Source organism: Eptatretus burgeri, chromosome 1 (assembly GCF_056783735.1).
Source record: "Eptatretus burgeri isolate ZD-2024b chromosome 1, Ebu_testis_v1, whole genome shotgun sequence".
Classification (NCBI taxonomy): domain Eukaryota; kingdom Metazoa; phylum Chordata; class Myxini; order Myxiniformes; family Myxinidae; genus Eptatretus; species Eptatretus burgeri.
Window position 1 is genome coordinate 120,713,658 of NC_140961.1, and position 24,967 is coordinate 120,738,624.

Below are 24,967 nucleotides of genomic sequence, written 5' to 3' on the forward strand. Positions count from 1 at the left end.
TGCGACATCAAATCAAAGACTGTACGGCACCCCCACGTTTTCGGTCTCCACAATTTCTAAATACGCCGTGCGGCTCCCCGAAAAATAAAAACATATGTGACTGCTACATTGCGTGAACGTGGAAATACTGTGGCCGTCCTATAATTGCTAGTGACCATAGATTTTGTGGACCCCATGGCCGCCGTGGCAAATGTGACTTAGGCCTAAAGGTTAAATTCTAAAGGGTAATACTAAACTCTAAAATTTTCTTAAGGGTAAATTCTAAAGCTCTAAAGGATCATACTAAACTATAAAGGGTTCTAAATGGTAAATTCTAAGTTTTAAGGGTATGTAATTCGAAATGATTCTGAAGGGTAAAATAAACAAATTGTGGGCGGAGTCAGGTGAACTGTCCATCTGATGGGTGGAACTCGAACAAGCACACACGCACGGATGCACACGAACCTCCTTTTATAGAAAGATGGTACATTGATGACAATTATGATGAAGGCTCATAGAGGTGCTTGTACATGTATGACATACAGATATCGTACAGACACGTTAGTAAACATCAGTACACTTTTCAATAATTTACAAAGACATTAATGGACAATAGACAAACACAAATGGTATAAAATGGGATTTGAAGTGGATTCCCAACCTCACAAGTCAAAGATTGAGATGAGAACACCAACACTCCAATTTTTTGCTGCCTTTTCAAAATTCGATCTCACTGGAACCAATTTAGGTGTATAATAAAGGAGATGCCCCAAAGTGAGACATCAAAAAAATTGGTGTTCAAACATTACATTATACTGTTGCAATACATTTAAGAAACTTACCAATTACTGTCAGTACTTCAATTAGAAATATTTTGTCTTTCTCCCACAATACTACTTTCTATGAAACTGTAAGATCCACACTGCCTTTGTGAGCTTAACCATTCTCCTGCCTGAGGCAACTGAAAGGCAACTTTAACACTTTGCTTGGTAAATCACTGTCTGTAGATTTAAGTCTCTCATTCCTTCTCCACTTGGGATATTGCCAACCATATTTCTCCCACTTCCATCTCTCCCACTCCCACAATGCACTGTGTCATTGCACAAAGGCTGCAAAGGCATTGAAACCAATTCCACTTCATTGGGACAGCTTCTATCATGGCCACTGGCAGCTCTTTCTGCAGACATTTCCAGGAGAAGGAACTGGCAGTTCAGGTCAGAGTAGATCTGTGATTGCAACAGGAACAATGTAAACCTGTACAAACCTGTTTCAAGGTCATGTTGTCGGCGACTAAACCATCTCCTTAACTTCCTGGTAAGGAGGGTGTACGGATGTGGACACCCAGTAGGATTAAAAACAAAATCAGTCAAAGGGTGGAGGAGCTCCTTGTAAAACCAACCGCCACTCATATCTCGTGACCAACGGCCACCCATATCTCGTGACCAACGGCCACCCATATCTCGTGACCAATGGCCACTCATATCTCGTGACCAATGGTGTCTGGTGACATCCTCATGCAGTTGGGTTACTTTTTAGGAGGTTGATGGCAGTGTTTCCACTCAGGATTTCCCAAAGCACCCAGACCTCCAAAATCCCCACTCAGCCTTTTTGCAAACTCTTCAACTACATTCTCATCCTTGAGGTTACTAAAATCCAGCCTTGGCTGGGATGGTACCAATCTCCTGGATTTAAGCTGCAACTTCAGACTTGTTACAACATGCTTGTGGTCGGTATTGAGGAAGTGAGCACTCCGGCAGATCCTGCAGTTCTGAATCATCCTCCAGTGACCATCAACAAGCACATGGTTCATCTCCTTTGCCACACTGCCAGTGTTGGAATATGAAGTCCAGTGATGAGCCTGTGGGTGCTGAAACCTTGAATAGTCACCCTAATCCATGACTTCTTGCAAAGTCAAGGAACTTAGTGCTATTCCGGTTCACAGTTCCAGATGGATAAGGACCAACACATGTCTCATAATCATCCCTATCAGTGCCAGTCGATGCATTGGAATCCACAAAGACTGGAAGAGTATTTCGCTTGGGGCACTGGTCAACCACAGACTTGAGCGTGACATAGAATGCGTCCTTCATGGTGAGATCGCTCGCCTCAGTCGGAGGATATACAGAGACGAGGGAAATGACACCGAAGGATTGACAAATACTTAGTCTCATAATACGCTCGTTGACCGGTGTTACTTCAATTATCATTGGGGTCAGCTTATTGGACACAGCTATAGCAACTCCTTGGGAATGGTAACCATCAGAACGACAAGACGAATAGTCGGTGTCACTACCCACAATGATCTCCCTACTGTACGGTGTCCAAATGTCAGAGAGTGTTGCAATACTGACGCTCAAACGCTTGAGCTCAGATGATAACAGAGACAGGTGGTCATCCTCTCTTTGGGATAGGACATTCCAGGCACCCACCCAAAGATACCGCCTCAGGTTAACCCAAGGAGACCGCCGTCTGGTGGACGCACCTCAGCACTACCCCGACACACTACCGCAATCAGACCTGTGAAGGTTCTCCCATAGTTTTTCTCCTATCATCAAAGAATTTGGGTCCCGAAGGCTTTGCCCCAATCCCATCATCCGGTGATCTGCCTTGTGAAGGGCAGCAGCACAGGAGGTACTACCACAGAGAGGGTTTTCAGATTTCTTTGCATTGATGGGTTTTGTGGAATAAAGTATTTTGTTGTAACAAGTCTGAAGTTGCAGCTTAAATCCAGGAGATTGGTACCATCCCAGCCAAGGCTGGATTTTAGTAACCTCAAGGATGAGAATGTAGTTTAAGAGTTTGCAAAAAGGCTGAGTGGGGATTTTGGAGGTCTGGGTGCTTTGGGAAATCCTGAAGAGTTGTGGAGTGCCTTCAAGACCACCATCCTTGATGTTATTGGGAGATGTCTTTGAACTCACTGAAGGGTGAAGAATAATTTTGTCTTTCAAGGGACACTGGAACACATTGATCACAATTGGAGGACCAGGCTCAATGGCAGAGCTGAGCTATTCAGGGAGTTGAGGCATAAAACTGTACATGCACAGAGGGTGGACAAGGTGGCCTTCGTAAAAGGAATCTGTGAGAGGGTAGAGCCTTACCTGTGGTCAAGTAATTCTCGTTCTGCTTGCAGGGGAATTCACCTATTGCATTCCTCCAAGCACGTCCCTCGGTGTTCTGCAGTTAGAGTGTAGGTGGTGGGCTCTTGACAGGAGTCTGACATGAAGGCCCGCTCGGCCAGTTACTTTGAGCGGCTATACCAGGCTGACCCACCAGCTGTTGAGTTGGATGTCCGGGATGTTACTATCCGAATTGCTGACCCTCCGATCAACTGTGATGCACCTTCATTTGTGGTAACACAGGCTGCTGTGAACCGGTTGAAATTGGGAAAAGCTCCTGGGATCTGTGGCATCCATGCTGAACTTATCAAGGTAGGTGGAAATGCTGTTCTCCTGTCATTGCATGCAGTTCTGTGCTCTGCATAGAAAACAGGAATCATCCCATCTGATTGGAAGAGGGGCCTTGTTGTTTTTTTCAGAGAGGAGAGGCCCCCACACTTTTCAGTACTTGTATGGATTGGATTCTGTGGAGGATGTCAGAGAGATCAAGCTGCTGTGCATCATTGGGAATGTCAATATCTCTGACCTTGATTTCGCCGATGATGCAGTCATCTTTCCGGATTCTCTGGAAATCCTTTTGGGGGCCCTCGAGGTGTTGAATTAGGAGTCTGAGGGGCTGGGATTATGGGTTTCCTGCGTCAAAACTAAGATCCATGCTTTCAATGACATCTTGGATGCAGCTACCTTGTGTGTGCCTGTTTGTGGTTAGGATGTTGAAGTCACGGAGAGACTCACTTATCTTGGCAGTGATATTCATGTCTCCGCTGGCTGTGAGCCAGAGGTAAATAGACATCAAGGTCGGGCCTGGGGAGTCATGGATTCACTGGATCATGGGGTGTGGTGCTGTCTTTAACTGTGCAGGATGAAAATCCATGTCTTGGGGCCTTGGTGCTTCCATTCTTGCCCTATGGATGTGAGACTTGGACTCTGACCAGGGATTTGAGACAGAGACTTAATTTCTTTGGTACCAGGTCTCTTCAGAGAATCCTTGGCTCTCGCTGGACGGACTTTGTGTCCAACGAGCAGTTGCTGAGAGAGACTCAAATGAGATTTGTTTCCTGCATTGTTCGTGAGCATCAGCTGCGGCTGAATGGACATGTGGCTCATTTTCCTGACGCTGATCCTGCTCACCAGATTCTCTCAGCGAGGGAGCCTCGTGAGTGGAGGAGGCCAATGGGCTGGCCCCTTGCCGCGTGTTTGCAGCAGGTTGATCAGCATCTCAAGGAGATGGGGATGGGCCAGGCATCTGCCTGGGGGATGGACAGATGGAGGCCCCTGGAGTACCGGCAGAAATTTGACGCAGAAATGCACTGCTCCGGCACATGCTCCCATACCTGACCTGACCTGAACTAGCATTTGCAAGTAATCCTCCCCTCTCCCCCCCTCCATCCATTATGGCTGGCAGGATAGCTTGGAGGTATGTGCACTCACATGTCTCCTGGGTTCCAATCTTAACCCAACTATAAAATGTACCCCTGATGGTTTGGATGCAGGGTGAGGCATCAATGTGTGCGCTGTCCATCAGAAGGACATTAAACTGGAGGATCCATCTGCCAATACTGATGGTTGATTGATGGTTGGTGTCTTTTGGTAAAATGTCAATGATGAAAGATCCCACTGTGCTGTTTGAGAAGAATAGGGGCGTTATTGCTGGCACCCTCGGTAAATTACAAATTATTCCCAAACCCATCCTCATTCAAACATCAGTCTGGCCATCCGGTTCATGAATGACTTGGGTCAAAAGGTTTTTCCTCAATGTGAGATTCGTGAAAATTAAGTGGTGAATGTGTTGTCTAACAGGATGGCCGAGAGGTACACACACTCTCTTCCAAGTTGTCCAGACAGGGTTTGAATCCTAACCCAGCTATAAACTGTCAACCCAGTGTTTCACAGTCAAGGTGATTCATCAATGTGTGTGCCATACTGGACGTCGCATCTGCTGATGTTCGTCGGTGGACATTCAAGATCCCACGGTGTCCTTCGCTGGCACATTGTCCGAATTCCAAATTCCTGCCCTAACTATTTAGTTGAGTGTCGGGCATGCCCAGCCAGTTCATGAAATACCTGGGCCAACCCTCCACCCCCATCAGGCCAATCCCACAAGAACGTGGGAATAATTGTGGCCTTTATAGAACAATAAAAAGTGTCGAAATATCTCCTTCAATGGTTAGTCAAGACACTTTTGCGGGTATTTTTTGCACATTTATAATCTCCTTTACATATTTATTACCAGGTCGTTTCCCTGGGAACTATGAAATCTGTCATCTTGTTTCCTGGGTCCTTCCGATAGGTTTTACACCTGAACATTTCACACTTTTATCTCCCACAGCTCGCAGCGTTTCTTCGTCTCCGGACCTGTAATTCATATCTGGGCCTGAAATTTCATTTCATGATGCTCACGTTTATAATTCCCTTTATATTCTCCTTACACCATCTATTCTCCATCCTTTTATTTCCTTTTTCAACACAGTCAAAGCTCGTGGAGGCACGAATAAATTTTATTCAGCTTGTTTAACCAAAATGCCAATAAAAGTCTTTCCAAATCAAAGCTTCAAATCAAAATCGAACGTTCCAACGGTTTTCCGTTTTACTACATTCGAGCCACCTGTGCACACTTCATCACCAATCAATGAGGTTTACTTTTTTCAGTTTCCCTTTGGTTCTTCACTTTTTTTTCTCAATTAATACGTGTCATCGCAAAAAGGTCCTGCTGTCTTTGTTGTCGGCCTACTGTATTCGATTATCCATTCATCTAAACGCGGTTGTTTCAAAAACTAAGGGCATGGATTCAAAAACAGACGAACAAGCAGACAAACAAGCTGGTAGGCAGTGATGAGTCGCCGAGCAGTACTGTTAGTATTGCGACACTTTGACCGATGACCCAGTGGAGATAGGTCATTATGCAAATGAGCAAACTTGTACTACTAATCAGGGAGTATTCACGTGCAAAGATTTGTTTGGATCGGTTGAGCCGTTTTGCCGGAAGGGGGACTTGAATAGACATTTTGACCGAAAAATGCACTTATTGACCTTTGACCCCTAAACTAATCGAGATAGGTCATTATGCAAACAAGCAAACTTGTCGTACTCATCACGTTCTATAAGCATGTAAAGTTTCATTCGATTCGGTTCAATCGACTTGGAGCTCGTGTACTTTGAAGTTTCAGCAGGAATGCTTAATGGCCCTCGGACACCCAAGTTGAGAGGGTTGCCATTTGGAAACTATAAGATATAGAGCAAAATGAATGTCATGTAGCGGATAGGGAATCACCTTAAGATTATGCAAACCAAATCTCATCCAATTCCATCTTCTGATAACTACGAGGTATCCATTTGAATGAAAAGTACTGAAAATGCGGTTTGAAATCGGAAATCCCCGAAGTTTGAGGGGGTTCTGTGGGTGAACAAAGATCTAAATCGAAAATCCGGCTCGATTGTTTGTGCACAATGTATTCCAGACGATTAGTGTGAATTTTCATGACCATCCGACCATAACCCAAGGAGGAGTAGCATTTTGCGCGAAGGCACCTCCAGCTCTCGCATATTATCGATTTTTGCACTAATTGACCTTTGACCCCTGACCTAAGCGAAATCGTTCAATATGTCCTGAGGCAAAGTTGTAGAACTCATTGAGTTCTATGAACCTGCAAAGTTTCATTCGTATCGATGCACTCACCTGGTTGCTAGGGGGCCTTCAATTTTCACCAATTTTCATGCATACCCCAATTGTAGGTGGCGCTGCGGGTAAAGTATTCCATATATCACAAAAAGCAGAATATATTTGATAGAGCATCACCTGTAGATCATTCGTGCCAAATTTCATAACCCTACGTGGGATAATGGCTTTCGCAATTGATTTCGTGTGAACGGGACCGATTTTGAAGGTTTTTCGGTTGTTGCTAGGGAACCAAAGCGTCGCTAGCAACCATCACAATTTCCAAAGCACGAGGTTGTAAGATGTACCTACCACCCGAGTTTGGTGAAAATCGGCCCACGTTTACTACCAATTATGCTGATGACAAACGAACAAACATCCAAACAAACGTACAGAAATACTGACAATAAGGGTCACCTATTTCGGCAACCCAATATATAATATGCTGACAGTGCTTCCTGTACCACTGATATACAAAAAAAGTCGCAAGTACACTCTGAAAAGGCAAATATAAGTTTGAATATTGTGGACAATTTGAAAAGGAGGGCAAAGAGGAAAAGGAATCACAGCAGTACGAGTGTTTATCATGAAAATGGTGGTGTAAAGGTTAAATGAGTCCACAAACCGAACTGTAAGCCACCAATATGAATACACAAGGAACAGGAAGGGCACTCAGTAGAGCACGTACCTCCACCGCGACGTAATGCCTGCTCCATGAGAACATATCATGCCCAATATATTTTTGAAATATCATACTATTCAGGACTCTCTCGTTTTTGGTCCTATCTCTTAATGGTATTAATTCCTACCTCATCTCTTAATCCTATCTCATTCGAAGAATCATTTTTAAAATTAAATAAATATTGAATCTAGATCTGGATTCAGATCTTCACCAAAATCGAAACAATTCGTCCTTGCCACACATCCAAAATGTCCACCAGGTTTCGTCTGAATCCATCAACAATTTTTTGTGATATCGTGCTATATATTGGTGTAGCCCTCTCAATGGTGAAGAATCACTTTTAAAATTATCAGATCAAGATCCGGATTCAGATCTTCAGCAACATTGAATCAATTCTTCCTTGTCAGACACCCAACATGTCCACCAAGTTTCGTCTGAATCTGTCAACAAGTTTTTGAGATATCCTGCACACAAACAAACAAACACACAAGCAAACCGACAGAAAGTGGTGAAAACATAACCTCCTTCACCTTCAGTGGTGGAGGTAACCAGGAGGAGACCATTTGGCCCATCAAGCCTGTGCTACATCTCCACCACATTATTTCAATCCAAGTTTATCAAAATTAATTCACCGGTGGTTTTGGAGGGTTAGGGTTGAAAAACAGTGGGGTTAGCACACATCACCAGGTGGCTTTAAACACAAATATTTTACAAAAAAATCTTATTACTGTATTATTACATATTTTATTTTATCTTTTTATTTATTTTTAATTCTTCTGTTTTTCGTTATGAAATACTTTTTACCCCACTTGCAGGAAGGGAAAAGTGGGGTTACGCATTTGGTTGACGTTGTCTGTCTGTTTGTCTGTCCGACTATCTACAAACGTCAGTTTATGATCAAGGAACCATACAATTTCAATTGTTTGTTATATTTTGAACACCAATCGCAACATAAATCGGAAGACGAACCTGTAGGTTAGCAGAACTTTGCTTCTGAATTTGTCCTGATTGCACATGCACACAGTGGAGTGAGATTTTTTTTTACTCCGTCTGTCTGTCTGGCAGTGAGACAAAATTGAAAATCATTCCAAACAGGAAACTTACTGTTTTTAGCGATGTCATAAAGGACACAAACAACAGGCAAAGGAAAAACTAATGTCACATGTTAGACAACGTGATGTAAAAGATGCAACATCAATGGTGGTAAAGTTTCTAAAATAATTTTTTTTTCTACAACCTCTACAATCTTTATTTTATATCAAATGAATTATATACTTGAACAATGTAGAGCACAAGTCACCTGCTGGCACTTTCAAAAACCTGTTTAGCAGTACTGTACTTGGACAAAATATCACGGCATTTTATAACATCTTGACCAATCAAATTTGATGCTTGCAGAGCTAGAACACAGTCCTTTTTTTCTCTTAATGACTGCATGGGGAAAGGTGTTCTCTGAACTTTCGAGTCCGTTATGAAATATTTTTCTCCTCTCATATTTCTAAGCTCTGAGGCTTTGGATTATGTAATGTTCATATATGTAAAAGACTCAACTTCAATCCCTCAGCAGCAAGCCAGAGATATCCAGCAAAATTAACATTTATGACACACGATGTGCATTGAAAAAAAGGGTGATTCATGGCCCCCAATACATTGCGATGATGGTAGTAAAGAATGTAATTGACAGGACATCACATGACAGCTATACAAAAAAAAAAGGCAAAAATTTATCTCTATCTCTATCTATCTACCTCTGTCTCTGTGTTTCCCCCTCTTTCTCCCTCTATCTGTGTCTGTTTGTATCTGTTCTATGCACGGCCACATCTTTTAAATTACAAACTCCAAACTCGGAGTAACACCTGGGCACACTAAGGTTAAAGCACTCTTCGCATTGGAAAAATTGTCCCCCTTACGTTCTGTCCTCCCCACCCCACCTCCCATGGCAAGCCCTCAGTTATATAACTGTTATATAACTGTTATATAACTATAATAATTCCTTATAACTGTTTAAACACCATTGCATCGGTAATTTAATCCCCACTATTACATACCAAGGTAGCATATAGTTTCATCCACTTGGAAGGGGGGGGGGAGAGATCCGTGGAATGAGAAGGGGCAAGAGAGCCAGCAAGGTGGGGGGAATGGACAAGGAGAGCTTCGTGGGCCCGGTATTGAAGTCGCATTCAAAAATTGTTGCATGTAGTATTTACAAGGAAGACTTAGTTCTTGTAGAACAACAGCTCACAAGATGATGAGACAAGAAAATAGACCTCGGATTGTAGGTGACACATGTAGAAATTGAAACAGAGAACCAATCATTTCCGGTTCCGGTTTTGGAGCAGCAAGAGGTCTCCTTCGGGGCTCCCTGCTGACGTTCTCAAAGCTAAGTTTCCGGTTGTTATTTGTCCCGTTTTAACTGTTTAATTTTCTCACCTACATGTTACTGTGTGTGGTGAATGGAAGGTCGTGACGTGTGATCACATGTTGCCCGGCTCGAGCACAGAAGAGATAAAGCTGAGGTTCGGCTCGGCCACGGGGTTTGTCCCTGGGGCATTGCCGTTTTATGTCGGCGGCTCACTTGGTGCTCATTGAATGGTGAGAATACTGATTGATATATAATACTGATTTATTTTGCGGTGATGAGTTGCGTGTGTGTACCTTACTGCTTGTACTCCATGCTGCGTCTGTATTTCCTGGTGTGCCCGTAGAAGCGGCTTCAATCAAATGGAATAAAGCCTAAACTCTGAAGGTTCTTCTCTCGTCCTCATTTCACTGTGTGTTGCTAGTTCGGTTTTGTTTCAAAAATCGTGCTATTTTGTGAGTATTTTTGTCGACGTTCTTACCTGTGCTTGAGGCCTAGGCCTAGACTTGAGGCCTACCGGTTCCACTCGGTGTTCGATGGTTTTTTTTTTTTTGTTTGTTTTTTTGTTTTTTCTCCCCATTACCTTCAATTTCTATCCTCCCCATTACCTTCAATTTTGATCCTCCCCACTTTCCAAACATCCCCCATTCTCCCAACTAATCTCTTTCTTATCTCAAAAAAAAAAATCAATAAAAAAATACCCGACAACAACAACAACAACAACAACAACAACAACAACAACAACAACAACAACAACAACAACAACACGCTCACCTTCTCCCGATTTTGCTTCTTCTTCTTCTTCTTCCACCTAACTTCCTCCTCGTCTTCTTCCTCGATTTTTTTTTTACACTTCCATGACCTAATCTGTTGAACTCTCTCATACATTAATATTAACAAAAAAAAAAAATATATATATATATATATATATATATATATATATATATATATATATATACCCAACAACAACAACAACACGCTCACCTCCCGATTCTTCTTCCTCTTAACTTCCTCCGAGTCTTCTTCCTCGATTTTTTTTTTTTTTTTTTTTTTTTTTTTTTTTTTTTTTTTTTTTTTTACTTCCATGACCTAATCTGTTGAACTCTTTCATACATTATTTTTAACAACAAAAACGATCTTATAATGCTTCATCTTCCTCTCTCACACATGTGGTACTCTTTACTGTTTCACAATGCACTACTCTTCTGCTATTTTAACAGACTGCTCTCATTTCGACCTCTCCTTCATTCCTTGCCCAAAAAATCCAACTATTACAGCGCTTCTTCTCTCCATGCTCTGAATTCGCCTTCATTGCATCCATCAATAATTGTGTTAAATCGCATCTCTGACCTAAAACTTTTAAAAACCACAGTTTGCCATGGATGCTCGCTTTCCATCAACCATTCTTTTTTTCCAACTTCAGTGCCAACTCACCCCTCTCACCCCTCACTCTCAAAGCAACCATCCCACTCTTCTCCCTCCAAGCCTCCATCTCACCTCTCTCAAAAATTCCCCCCTCACCTTTCTCCCACCTTTCATCCCCCTCACTCTTCCTTCTCAAAGTTTCCCCCTCTCTCATCCACCAACCTGCCTCCCTCCACTGCCCTCTCACCTCCATCTCTTCACTCCACCTCCTCAAATCCTCAACTTCCTTCTTCCTTGTTTCTTGTCCCCCTCTCCCCCAGCACCACAGAGCCTTTTCTCCTCCTCATTCGGCCCCCTCCCCTCGCTATTCTGCAATACCCCACACTCCTTCAGCAACCCTCCTTACCTGCCCCTCATCCCTTGTCCTACCCTCCCCCTCCCCCTCCACCTCCTGCACCCAAAGCCTCCTCCCCTTCCTCTTCATTAAAAGTGTGGACCTCAAATATCCGGGGCCTTCGCTCAAACCTTTCAGATCTTTCCATACAGGTTGCCACTGACAAACCAGACATTATCTGCCTAACAGAAACTTTCCTCTCCCAAGACATGTCTGACTCCCAAGTATCTCTCCCTGGCTACTCCCTCTTACGGTATGACAGACCTGATCCTCGTCCTGGTGGAGGTGTTGCTCTCTTCATCAAAGACTCTATTCCTCACTCTCCATGCACTGCTCTCACTCCCCCACACCCCCAGGAATACCTCTGGCTTCGGCTTCCCCTCCACTCCCACCTCATATTTATATGTGTACTGTACCATCCACCTAACAGTGATGACTCCATCTACACCTCACTATCCGAAAACATGGACCATCTTCTATCTTCTCATCCAAACTCTCTCTTCCTCTTATGTGGCGACTTCAATTGTCATCACGCCAGTTGGCTAGGTGTGGGTACCTCTCTCACCTGCCATGGCACCTCAGCAAAAGCTTTCTGCGACTCATTGGGACTGACTCAATCGGTCAACTTCCCAACCCGGATCTCAACCAATGGTACTCCATCTCTTCTGGATCTGGTTTTGACAAATTTCCCTGACAATATCTGCTGCTCTTCCTTCGCTCCAATTGGTTCTTCTGACCACGTCCTTGTCAAAGTGGACATCTCTCTGGCTTTTATCAGAGAACCACCTCACCGCCGTCGAGTCTGGCATTTCACTCAAGCCGACTGGCAGGGTCTCCGAGCAGCCATCAAACTTACAGACTGGTCTCCTATCACTACTTTCTCAAACATCAACTCATCCTGGGAATTCTTTCAAAGAAACTTGCTCTCGCTCATGCACAGATTTATCCCCTCTCGTGTTCAGTTGTCTTACCCTTCCTCCCGCCCTTGGTTTACTGAAGCTTGTGGCAAGGCAGTTGTCCGGAAACAACTTGCCTTTGCCTCATGGAAAGCAAACCCAACTGAGGGCAATCTCAGTTCTTTCCACAAAGCTCGGAACAAGTGTGTATCTACCCTCAGGAGAGCCAGAAAACAACATCTTTCTCATCTCAAGTCTGAACTCTCAAACCTCTCTCCCTCCTCAAAATCCTGGTGGCGTTTAATCAAATCTGTTTCTGGTGTATGTTCCCCCTCCATCCCCTCCCTTACCTCAAATGGCCGCACTGCTGATTCCACAAGTGATAAAGCTGAATGTCTAAACTCAGTGTTTTCAGCTAAATCTTGTGTCCTTAACCCATCACTATCTCTACCCACTTTAACCAGTCACACCCAACTGTCCCTGGACTCTGTATCCTTTTCTCCTGACAAGGTGGAGAGCTTGCTTTCAAACCTCGAGTCAGATTCTGCAACCGGTCCAGACGGCATCAGCCCACGTGTCCTCAAAGCCTGCTCTTCTGCTCTTGCTCACCCTCTCTCTGTTCTATTCACCCTCTCATTTGCCCAAGGTCATCTGCCATCTGCTTGGAAATCTGCTAACATCACTGCCCTGCATAAAAAGGTGCAAAAACAGATCCCTATAACTACAGACCAATCAGCCTTCTCCCAATCATCAGCAAGGTGATGGAATCCATCATCGCTTCAGATATGAAATCCTTCCTCTTCTCCAATGGCTTGATTTCCAATCATCAATTTGGTTTCAGACCAGGTCACTCTACCCTGGATATGCTGCTTCTGCTCTCCCATCAATGGATGGAGGTCCTCAATGCCAGACAGGAAATCCGAGCCGTATCCCTGGACATATCACGTGCTTTTGACACAGTCTGGCACCCTGCCCTACTCACCAAACTCTCTTCCCATGGTATTCAAGGCCATCTCCACTCATGGCTCGCAGACTTCCTCTCCTGTCGCAGTCAACGTGTGGCCCTAAATGGAGTTCTTTCATCCCCTCTTCCTGTGCAGGCTGGAGTTCCTCAAGGTAGCGTTCTGGGCCCTGTTCTTTTTCTGGTTTTCATCAATGATCTCTCGGACTCTCTGGAAAATCCTCTATTTCTCTTTGCCGACGACTCCACCCTCTGCCGTACCATCTGTCATCCCTCAGACCGGCAAGCAGCAGCTTCTTCGCTCACTGCAGATCTGGATAAAATCACAAACTGGTCCAACACGTGGAACATGTCTTTCAATCCAGACAAATCTCACACTCTCACTATGTCTCTTCGAAAGGACCGTTTACAAAACCCCCCCATCCACTTTCTCAACAATCCTCTGGAAGAAGTCTTTTCTTTCATGCTTCTAGGTCTCACTATCTGCCATGACCTTTCCTGGGAAAGTCGCATTTCCAACCTCGCCTCAAAAGCCAGTCGCCGACTGGGAATCCTCCGTCGTGCTAAGTCCTTCCTCGGCCCTCTTGAGCTCCTGACCACTTACAAAGCTTTTGTCCGTAGCCTGATGGAGTACTGCTCTCCCCTCTGGGCTGGTGCTCCTGCCTCCCACCTTTCTCGGCTTAACGCTGTCGAAACCAGGGCATTTAAGATCATCGGCATCTCCCGCAATGAAGCTGAGTCTTTGGGCCTCTCACTCAATCACTGCAGGTTAGTCGGTGGTCTTTCTGTCTTCTACCGACTAATCTCCAGCCTTGCCCCCCCTGCTCTCTCTGCGATTTGTCCCCACCACATTTCCACAGGGCGCTCAAGGTCCGCCAACAACCCCCTTCTGGTAAAACTACCAAAATCACGAATCACTGCTCATCTTCACTCTTTCATTCCTCTTTTTTCCCGCCTTTGGAATAAACTTCCTCACTCTATTCTTTCCCATTCTTCCCTCCAGGCTTTCAAAACAGCTGTTCACCACCACCTCTTATCTTCCTCCATCCAAATCCTCGATCTTTTCTACCCCCGATAATCCACCCAAGCCCACTTCCTTCATTTCTCCTGCTTTCCTTTCTGAAAGTCCCTGAAATGTCCATCTTCTCTTCGCCATGTTCCCCGTCCCATCCCCATCCCTCTCCCTTCCACAGTTCACCTAATGTGTCTGTTCCCCACTGTTTTGTCCCTTCCACTCCCGCCCCTCTTGTCTCATGCCTCCTTGCTGTGAGTTGTGTGTTTGCTCTCATACGAGCCTCGACCAAGGTATACAAAAAAAATAAAATAAAATCAGCCAATTAATAAATCAATTTTTGTGATCGACTTCAAAGTGTTACTTAATCACGCTTTTCTTCCGGCAGAACGCCAGGTCAATCTGCCAATATCAAAATAATATTGTTTGAGTGCGTGTTTGGAGATGGAATCAACTGAAGGGAGTCTATCAAAAGAACAAAAGAGGACAGGGTTGATGTTCTCCGAGATTACAAGCATGGCTCTGGTGCATCGACTCTTCAGATATCTATTTGGTACAACATGGGTACCATGCAGGAACATGATTCTTCAAATTCACAAATTATTCGAAGACAAAGCTCCTGCAGGAAATCTAAAAAGTGCTCAACAAGCATCAGCATGCAGACCAAAAACGGTCAGAGGACTTCAAACTTTCAATGAATCACAGTCCTGGAGCCATAGGATGCAGGAAGTCCATCCATTCGGACCATACTCTGTGCAGAGTATTGATGTTGCCTAAACAGTCTCCTTGGCTATTGGGCACAATTATGGATGGGTCACCACTCCAACACAGAATACCAGCAACTCATTTTGCCGATCTCGAAAGGATGGCAGGCAGAGTCAACCCCTCCTGGTCTTAATTCAACAGCAAAGTGAGAGTTGAACTCAAAATCCTCAGATCCCAAGCTCACCACCCAAACCATGAAGCCAACACCAGGCATGTACAGGAAGTGTGCACACAAAAATGATGGTAATGCTCTTCAGGAAAAAAATAAATCTCCAAAGAATGTTGTTCCAATATGAAGAATACATTGTTGCTTTATACACACAAACACTTTTCAATCACTGCCACAAATGTGTCATCCCTTTGTGGATCATTGAGCTTCATTTGATAGCAAAATAGAATTCCTTAAAAAAATACAATATATTCAATCAAAAAATTGAATTGAAAAATAGAATAAATAAATAAATAAAATAAAATAAAAATAAAAATAAAAAATACACATATATTCAGAATATATATATATATATATATATATATATATATATATATATATATATATATATATATATATATATATATATATGTAAACATGTTCTACATTTATATTGCATTCTCTCTCGGGATTCTTCTATCCTGGAACAAAAAAGTCGGTGTCGCTGCTGGCAAGACTTTTTCATCCATCCTTTGTTGTTTGCATCAAAGCACCATTATATGTTTCCTGATTGGTTCCATCTCGTGCTTATGAATGATATGCAGATACCATCACATGATGTACTTTGACCGTTCATAGATTCATGGACAAAGCAGGATAGTCGCAGTGAGTCATTTGACAAAGTCGACATACAACATCTCAACAAGTACGATTCATTGCGTAAAAGCTGAACTACTTAATCTGCAGTAAAAAAAATCCAAAAAAAAAAAAACCCAGTGCTACAGGGCAGCAATTAACCAACGAAGAAGCTGTGAAAATTAAATCCAATGGTGCTTAAGACTGTGCCATACTGAGCCCACACTTGAGAAAATATAATGAATACGTTTAATGTGCTGCTTGAACAATGATATTGGACAATCCCATGACTCAAAACTGATGAACCCAACAAACACATGATGGCGATAACCTGAAATAACTAGAAGGGCAATCGGTGGAGCACATACCTCTGCCACATAATGCCTGATCCACGAGAACATATCGGGCCTAACACATAATTGAAATATCATGATATACAGTGCTATGTCGTTTTTGGCCCTCTCTCTCAATGGTGAAGAATCACTAAAAAAAAATTATTGTAGTCGGATCCAGATCCGGATCTTCACCAAAACATCTAATCAGTTTGTCCTTGTCACACACCCAACCAGTCCACAAAATTTCATTTGGATCCATCCAGAACTTTTTGAGATATCCTGTACACAAACAGACAAACAAAGAGAAAGGGGTGAAAACATAACCTTCTTCACCTTCGGTGGCAGAGGTAATTATGAGCTCCCAAGTAAATCTTCGAAGTTTAATTTCCATCACCCATAAAAATGTAGTAAGGACTATCTGCTGAATGGTAGCCAGTTGAGAAAATCATACTTTGTCTACTTCTGAGTGGAGGATTCATCATTCAAGGCTTCGTTTTGGAAGATTATTACCTCTACCACCGAAGGTGGATGGAGATTATGGTATCACCCCTGTTTGCCTGGCGATCTGTTTGTCTGTGTATGAGAAGAATATCTCAAAAAGTTATGGACGTATCCGAACGAAACTTGGTGGACACGAGGTTGAGTATGTGCCAAGAATAAGTGGATTACATTTTGGTGAAGTTCCAGGTCTGGATATGTATGGATATCCGGGTCTGGATACGAGAATTTTTTTGAACCGATTCTTCACCATTGAGAGATGGGGCCAAAATGATACGCAGCACAATATTTCAAAAAGTTGTGGATGGGTTGTGACAAAAACAAACCAATTAGAATATGGTTCAGGTCTGGATGTTGATCCTGCCTATCAGTGGGATAGAAAATGTGAACTGTTCAGCCTGGTGGATGTATGTGCTCGACCAGGTGCTGTTTTCATCCACTTTGGACAATAATATAGTTTAAGATGTCATCCCCTGAGTGTAAGATGGCACTGCAGGTTGTTGCAAGATCATGGCCTGTACCAAGCCCAAATAAAAAATATAGTAGAGTATGCAATTTATTTGGGCTTACTTTGACTCAAAGTAGAACTGCAATAAAGTTAATGTTTCATGCAGAGGGGGCAGATGAATGATCCATCCATCCATTGGGATCATACTCTGTGTAGAGTGGTAGTGCTGCCTGAGCAGTCTCCTTGGCTATTGGGCACAATACTGGACGGGTCGCCACTCCAACACAGGATACCAGCAAGCTGGCACTCATTTTGCTGACCGCGGAAGGATGGCAGGCAGAGTCAACCCCACCTGGTATTAATTCAACAGCCCAATGGGATTTGAACCCAGGATCCAAGGATCCCAAGCCCACAACCTGAACCATTAAGCCAACACCAGGCATAGATTCATAATAAGGCAAAGTATTATCTGTATCATTCAAAATGAAATTAGATATGGAAGAGATATTGCAGAATTCATGAAATCCCTGTGAAATCAGACTCCCTGTGCATTTTCAAGTCCAAGCACTCACCTCCCTGGCTCAGCTGTGAGGTGCTGCGGCTGCGGTACGACAGCCCCACCATGGACACCATGCGAGCTCCGAGGCTGGATCGCCGTTTCTTTCCCTGTGCACCTGCCTCTACACTACCAACAGCCACACCGACTGCTGCAGCAGCGGCAGCGGCTGCAACGGCCGCGGACACAACACTGCCATCAGAAGGCCCTGGAGCTCCATTTTCACCATCAAAGATGTCGGCCTCTGTCATGCTGGGGCTTCGTGAAACATCTGGACTTGCCAGAGGCCACAGCTTATGTCCACTGCAACCGGGCACTGCCAGGTCCCTGCAAAGATATAAATAGGAAACAAGAAGATTGAGTGTGATTTATTCACATTCATGGGTATGTACAAGCACTTTTTCTGTAAGGTGTGTGGGGAGAATGGAAATGCGATGGGATGTGTAATGGAGAGAGACTCCAGAGTTGTCATCATAGGAACACACCAAGGAAGGAAGTTGGAACAAGGAAGGCTGCATTGGCAAGATGCATTGAGACGTTTATCCATTATTTAATTTTAAACTCATTCATAGTCTCTGCTCCCACTGCTCTTCCTGAAAATTCATTTCAATGGAATGAACATACAAGGAATCACTTATCACGTGTATTTATGATAAACACAACAGTTGTTTTGCTCGTCAGGCCTGTATCATATCCACAACCCAGCACCACAAATAGCTGCTCAAGTCAATTACAGAGCTAATCTCAAGCAGAGAACCTGGTCACCCAATTCCATGCTTTTTTTCAAAAAATATTATGGAAAATTTAACCGAAATACACATCGGAATTTGGATGCTCATCCGGTGGATAGCATACTCCGAAATGCAGCACTTACTGGAGACACAAAATCATAAAAGCAGTGTTTAAGAAACTTCCAAATCCAAAATTTAACAGTTAAATGGTGAGGACACACCACTTAATGGACGATTCTGCCACCACTAAATAAATACTTGTGCAATGTTTCAATATTTTGGAGAGGAAAGAAAATACATATTTTGCCCCACTACACCCCTCCCCAACACCTACTAAGACCCCGATTTTTTTCAATGGTGTGAATAAACTTTGGTACATCAAGGGTGATGATGGTTGTGGTCGTTTCATTGGAATTGTGTGGGTAGTTTCTGAGAAGATAGCAAATAACAACCCCCCCCCACCCCCGCACACTCTGTTCACCCCATTAGACCCAATTTCATGTCATAAACAATCTTTGGTACATCACGTATATACTGAACAATAAGTAAGTAAATAAATAAAGACAACATAGACTTTTAATTGCAGTGTCACCCTTTCACAAACATTGGTTAAATAAATCGGACTCATTTTGGCGTCGCATCCACTGATATTTCTTTAACGGCCGCAATTACTCCCAGCTTTTTCATGAAAACAGCCAAGGATCGTTTTTGGCCCAAGTCATTCATGACCTGGCTGAGAAGTCATATGTTGAAGCTGACTGGACAAGTGTAAGGGGTTTTGGATGGGAAAGAATGATGAAATTAGAGATTACAGGATGCAAGGGGTGATTTTGGAGCAGGTTACACAGGAGAAGGATCTGGGGGTGGTAATAGATATGGGAGGTAAGCAGGCAGCACAGTGTCAGGCAGCTTTAGGTAAAGCAAATAGGGTTTTAGGCTGTATTCAGAGGGGGATCATTTATAAATCAAAAGAGGTAGTGTTAACATTGCTCTGGAATCTAGTGAGGGCTACATCCTGAATATTGTTGTGGGTGAGGAAATTCGCAAACCACCATCCAGGTCCTGAAGGTGAGATATCTCTGTAAGTACATGTGTAGTTAGCCCAAACCCGTTGTTGAGAGGGAATAAATGTGATTCATTCGGGCTGCGACCCTTTAAGATAGCCGTTTTTCTGTTCTGTCTTTATTTTGAGCCAACCACGTCTCAACCGCCATCACACAACCACCAACCGCAACGCCGCTTCACAACAACAACAACTCCAACAGCCACAACCTTCACCTTCACAGCACACCATCCCGCAACCATCGCATCACGCCATTCCAAGCGTCACCATGGCCAGGGACCACCACTTTAGACCCTCCACCACCTTCGCCTCTCCTAATGCGGCCATTCCCGCACCACTTGTGAACGCCGAGCGTCAGGCTGTCCTGGCCTCGTGCGGGACACGCGCCGAGCCGCGGGTGCAAAAAGTGGCATTTCCGAGGAGAAGTCGGATCAGGAATGATACACGCCCACTTCTGATCCATCCTATCAGTAAGTGCGGGGCGATTTGGCCCCGCCTCCAGGCGCGTCGGAGTAGAATCGATATATGCAAATTCGAGGATCAGGGGAGGTTCACGCCCACTTTTCCTCCGCCCAATGGGCGAGCGTGGCTCCGCCCCCGAGCTCATCCTGATCCGGAAATTTGCATATGGGTTCTCCTGCCGTACTATAAAGCACCGAGCGCGGGGCGAATTCAGTCAGTTTTTGGGCTCGGGTGAGTTGGAGAGGTGTGGCGGCGGTGGAGTGTGGCAGCAGCAGTCAAGACGGGTCTGGAGGAGAGTCAGTCTGTCGGGGTTCGGAGTCTGTCGGGGAGCTGCAGAGAGGGGAAGCCGGGAACGCGGTCGAGGTCGCAGTGGAGTCGCTCGTCACGGGACCCAAGCAAGCCAGCTATCCTCTTTCCCCAGAGCATCAACAATTCCCACCTCTTTCCCCCCGCGCTGAGATAGTGCGGAAAGGGGGCCCCGTTCCAACCCCATTCCAAGCTGTGCCAACGAAACCTGCGGAGGAGCGCGGAGTCGGGGCACCGCCGCCACATTTGCGGCTCATCACAAGACGGGTAGGCTCCACCCGGTCTCGCGCCCACAGGCCCCGTCTGTCCCCTGGTCGTTGAGGGTGGCCCTTTTCTTTTGCTTTTGAGTATATGTGTTGTCGGCGCAGTCTGTAAAGTAAAACTGTGTAAGTGTTGCTGTGTGCTCGCGTAGTCTGTAGTAGATCTGCATTGTTGTGCTTCTTTTGTTGCAATTGCTTTTGGTGCATAATTGTTGTAATTGTATATGTGTGCTTTCCGTGTGCCGCGGAATAAATGTGCCTTATGTTGAACCGTTTTTCCCATTTCGCTTCGTCTTTTCTTTAATTGAATCTCCATCTTACTTCACGTAAAGGGTTGGTAGTGGGCTAAATACGCCCGATAATTAATCGGAACCGTCGAGGTTGACGATGGCACTGCTCGGTTATCCCAATAGTATGGAACGGGTCGCTTAAAGTGGCCCGTGTCCAGAGTCGACCTGCGGCGAGGTGCGATCGCCCGGTCTACCCTCCGTGTGAGTACTTAGGTAGGTCGAATTTGGCGAACAACCCTATCCCACGAGGGGGGCCAATTGGCACGATCGTGGTGAGGCTGAAAGGCCCACCCATGACTAGTTCCCGGCATTGGTCCGGGAGGGTCACGACAGAATTGTCCGTCCGGTGGGCAACGTGCAGTGATTCGAGTTACGTGGCCGCTCGCATGCCGCCAGGCGCGAATTCGCAACAATATTGTGTGCAGTTTTGGTCAGCACAACTCAGGAAGGACATATGTAGATGCCATCGAGAGATTTCAGCGCAGGGCTACTAGATTGATTCAGGGTCTAGCTCGACTCAGCCATGAGGAGTGGCTGAAAGAGACAGGGCTTTATACACTGGAAAGGATGTGGTTACGAGGAGATATGAAAGAGATATTTAAGAAAATGAAATGCACAGATAAAATAAGTGCAGATGAATTATTTCACAGAGAAGACAGTGATAGGACCAGGGACCATAGCCTGAGAGTAAAGAAGAGGAGAGTTAAGGCGGTCGTAAGGCAGGCAGGAGACTTTTAATCAGAGAGCCGTTAATGCATGGAATGGTCTCCATGGAAAGGTAGCGGCATCAGAAACAGTAGATAAGTTTAAATTAGAATAAGATAGGTACCTGGAAGTTATGGAGATAGAGGGGTATCAGGATGTTGGCAGGACTTTTCGGTCGCTTGAGCATAGATGGATGATTGTATACATGTGTGAAGTGTTTTTTTTGTGGGGGTCTCATCAAGGGGTAAGTTATGTGGTTGACATTGTGTTTTTTTTATGCAAGAACCCTCTCTGGCCATGCCCCCTCTCCTGGAAAGAAAATAAAAATACAAAAAAAAACCCATTAAAAATCCCCCAAAAAACGCACTTTCCTTTTTTTGGTCTGGTGTTCATGTTGATTTTGGTCTGATGTTGATTCATGTGGCACAGGCATGATGGGTCGAATGGCCTCCACCTGCATGTAATTTCCTTGCATCACCTTGAGTAATCCTGATGTTCGACTGAAGGTGATTTGGGCAGGAATTTTAAATTATTTATGGTGCCATTGAATAACTCACGTACTTCTTCACAAATGATGTGATGGATCTATAACCCCCAACAACATAGCATTGGTCTACCTGCAGATTGTTCCTGTGGCTTAACGTCATTCCGATTGATGGTACCCACAAGGATGCCTCTTCCTGCCTGTGAAACACCAGCATGACCTTTTATAGCGAGGTCAAGATTCAAATGCAGGGTTGATAGCTCAAAAGTGAGTGCGCACTTTTGCACACTCTAAGCCGTCTGAAAGCAGCTGATAACTTCGGCTTTTCATATCTTGCAAAATGGTCATAACAGGTGACTTTACCTGCTTCACAAACCGTTATCCTTCACATTACTTTTCATCAACCAAGTTCAAATCAAATGAACAGACTCATGACATCAAATGCAATAATAGCTTTGCCTCATGTGCACTCGTGCAGTCTTTAAAAATAAGTTATGTCGAGATGAGTTTCTAAAACAGCACTGAAAGCTTAATTAATATCAGATAAAGTCCAATAAGTGAAGATTGAATTCAAAGAAAAAAAGACACGACTTCGTGTGTTGAAATTGAGATTAGAGATATATTGAATTTCCTGTGAATGATGCATTCGCTTTTCGAGGATAAATATCCGTATGCAGAATGAATATATCAAAATCGATTATTAATTTATATGACAGCAAATTGTAGTGGTAATGGAGTTTGTAGGGTAGCTTAGACATATCCAAAATATAATCATTCTGGTGTTTCCCATGCATGGTGAAGCATCAATCGGAAGGACGTTAAGTTGCAACACCTGACGACCAGCACTGGTCATTGGTGAACCTCAAAGATCCCAAGGTGTATTTTGCGGAGAGTTTGGGATTCTTACCGATTAAAAAATTATAAATTTCTCTCCTGACTGACTACTGAGAAGGCAATGGCAAACCTGCCAGCATAACCACTCCCAAGAGATTCAAATGACAGCACTTACTGATGGTGTAAAAAAAAATAATGGCAAATTGATGAAGATGCTGATGATGATGACAATGATAAAGACAACCTTTGTGACTACACGAAAATGGCGAATTTTTTTTTGAGAATTTTGATAAATGCAGTACATTTTAAGCTAAAAATAAAAAAAAATTTATGTGTCGAGTTTAGCACAACTCAACCCCCCTTGTCCCTGATGATGAAACTCGTATTTATTGCTATAAATTTGCAGAAGAGTCTTGGATAAAGGGTGAAGGTTGTTTGTCGTTCCATTTCCTTTTTCTTCCCCAACGTTATACTATCATGTACACGACTATCTTACCGAGTATCTATGCTAACGAGGCTAATTGTGGTGTGTGTGCGTTTTCAGTGACTCGGATTTTCCGTTGCTAGTACTCCTCATTGGGTGTTTTCCCAGCCATTTAATCCTGGCGTTGTTCACACGAAATGTGTAATTAAGCCTCACCCTCTTGTATCGTGGGGGACTTACACCTGTTGTAGGGTTTCTTTCTACAATTAGTGCTCCCAACTTTAATGATACCGCAGAGTTTCTTGGACCCTTGGGAGAACTAAAGCACCATTTTGGTATTTTTTTTTCTTCCTGCTTTTTTTTGAGCTGTATCCGCCTGGGATTTTCAGAATTAAATTTTGCATTGATAAAGGGAATAAAAAAGTACGCAGGGTTGACAATAATTTTAGTTGACTTTGGCGTAATTTTAAGGTCATGAGTAGGGTAAGAATACTGATTCTGGCTCACTTTTCCCCATGTAAATGAATGGGGGATTTTCAGCGATTCATATTTTTTTCCCTAAAAATAAATCCCCTTTTTATCCCAAGGTATATTTATTTGTCTCCCCTTTTAACCTGGAGGTTGAACCTCATTGAATTGAACACCTGGGGGTTGAACAGCTCACTCATTGAACCTATAAAGATTTGTTCATTCTCAAATTCCTTCAATAGTTTAATTTTCTTTGCACAATAATCCCCATCTAAAATATTGACAAACAAAACATTTGAATCTTTATATTTTTAAGATACCCCTTTTGTGCCATTACGAAATGATAAACTTCTCTTAATGCTCTCATCTGACCACCTCCTGAGCCACATATCATTTTGAGATTATAGTAAATTGTTTTTTCATTGTTCAATTGATAACCATCAAAGTTTTCAGTCCATTCAAGGATATTCATTTTTTCTTTACATCCTCTAACTTACTAGTTTTTAAATTAATTCGCTTATTTGTTTTATTTACCTTTGTTTTAGTTATTTTTTCAATAAGACTTATTTGATATTTTTCACATTCATTATGTTTTCCATTTATATACCAAGACTGAGATTTTCTCCACTCTTTAGTTTGATTAATACTTGGTTTAACCATTTATATATTGTGAAAAAAAACGCGGCGGTAGCCCTTAAAAACCCTAACCCATCTTCCCATCGTTAAAACATAATCTATTTTATACACTCTATCATACAATATCCATATGGAACACAATCTATTCCATTATCTAAAATAAATCTCTTATCATCAAAGGCTCCTAATGCCTTTTTATTTACTTCTTCACTATATATGTTATGTTTATAACTTCTTATTGTATTCATTTTCCTATATTCTTCTTTCTTATTCATCAAACAATTATAATAATTTCTAAAAGTTATTGATTTCTTTATTACATATTTCTTTATTCCCTTTAACCTCTTATCAATCTGTTCACCATACTTATAAGCATATGCCTTTGCTCTCAATCCAATAAACTCACTCATTACTTTTCCACCCAACTCATCCTTAAACTTACCAATAACCTTTTCATTCTTTTTGGAAAATAACTCACTCTTCTTGCTGAAATTACTTG

General features: G+C 43.3%; 1 protein-coding gene across 1 annotated transcript in view; it reads right to left on the reverse strand.

The window, feature by feature from the left end:
* Positions 1–24,967, reverse strand: part of LOC147035297 (regulating synaptic membrane exocytosis protein 4-like) — a 334,003-nt gene that overhangs the window by 182,446 nt on the left and 126,590 nt on the right. Inside the window, exon 2 of the mRNA XM_085896622.1 lies at positions 17,822–18,132. Coding sequence (XP_085752748.1) covers positions 17,822–18,132 — 311 coding nt within the window. The remainder of the gene's footprint in view (positions 1–17,821; positions 18,133–24,967) is intronic.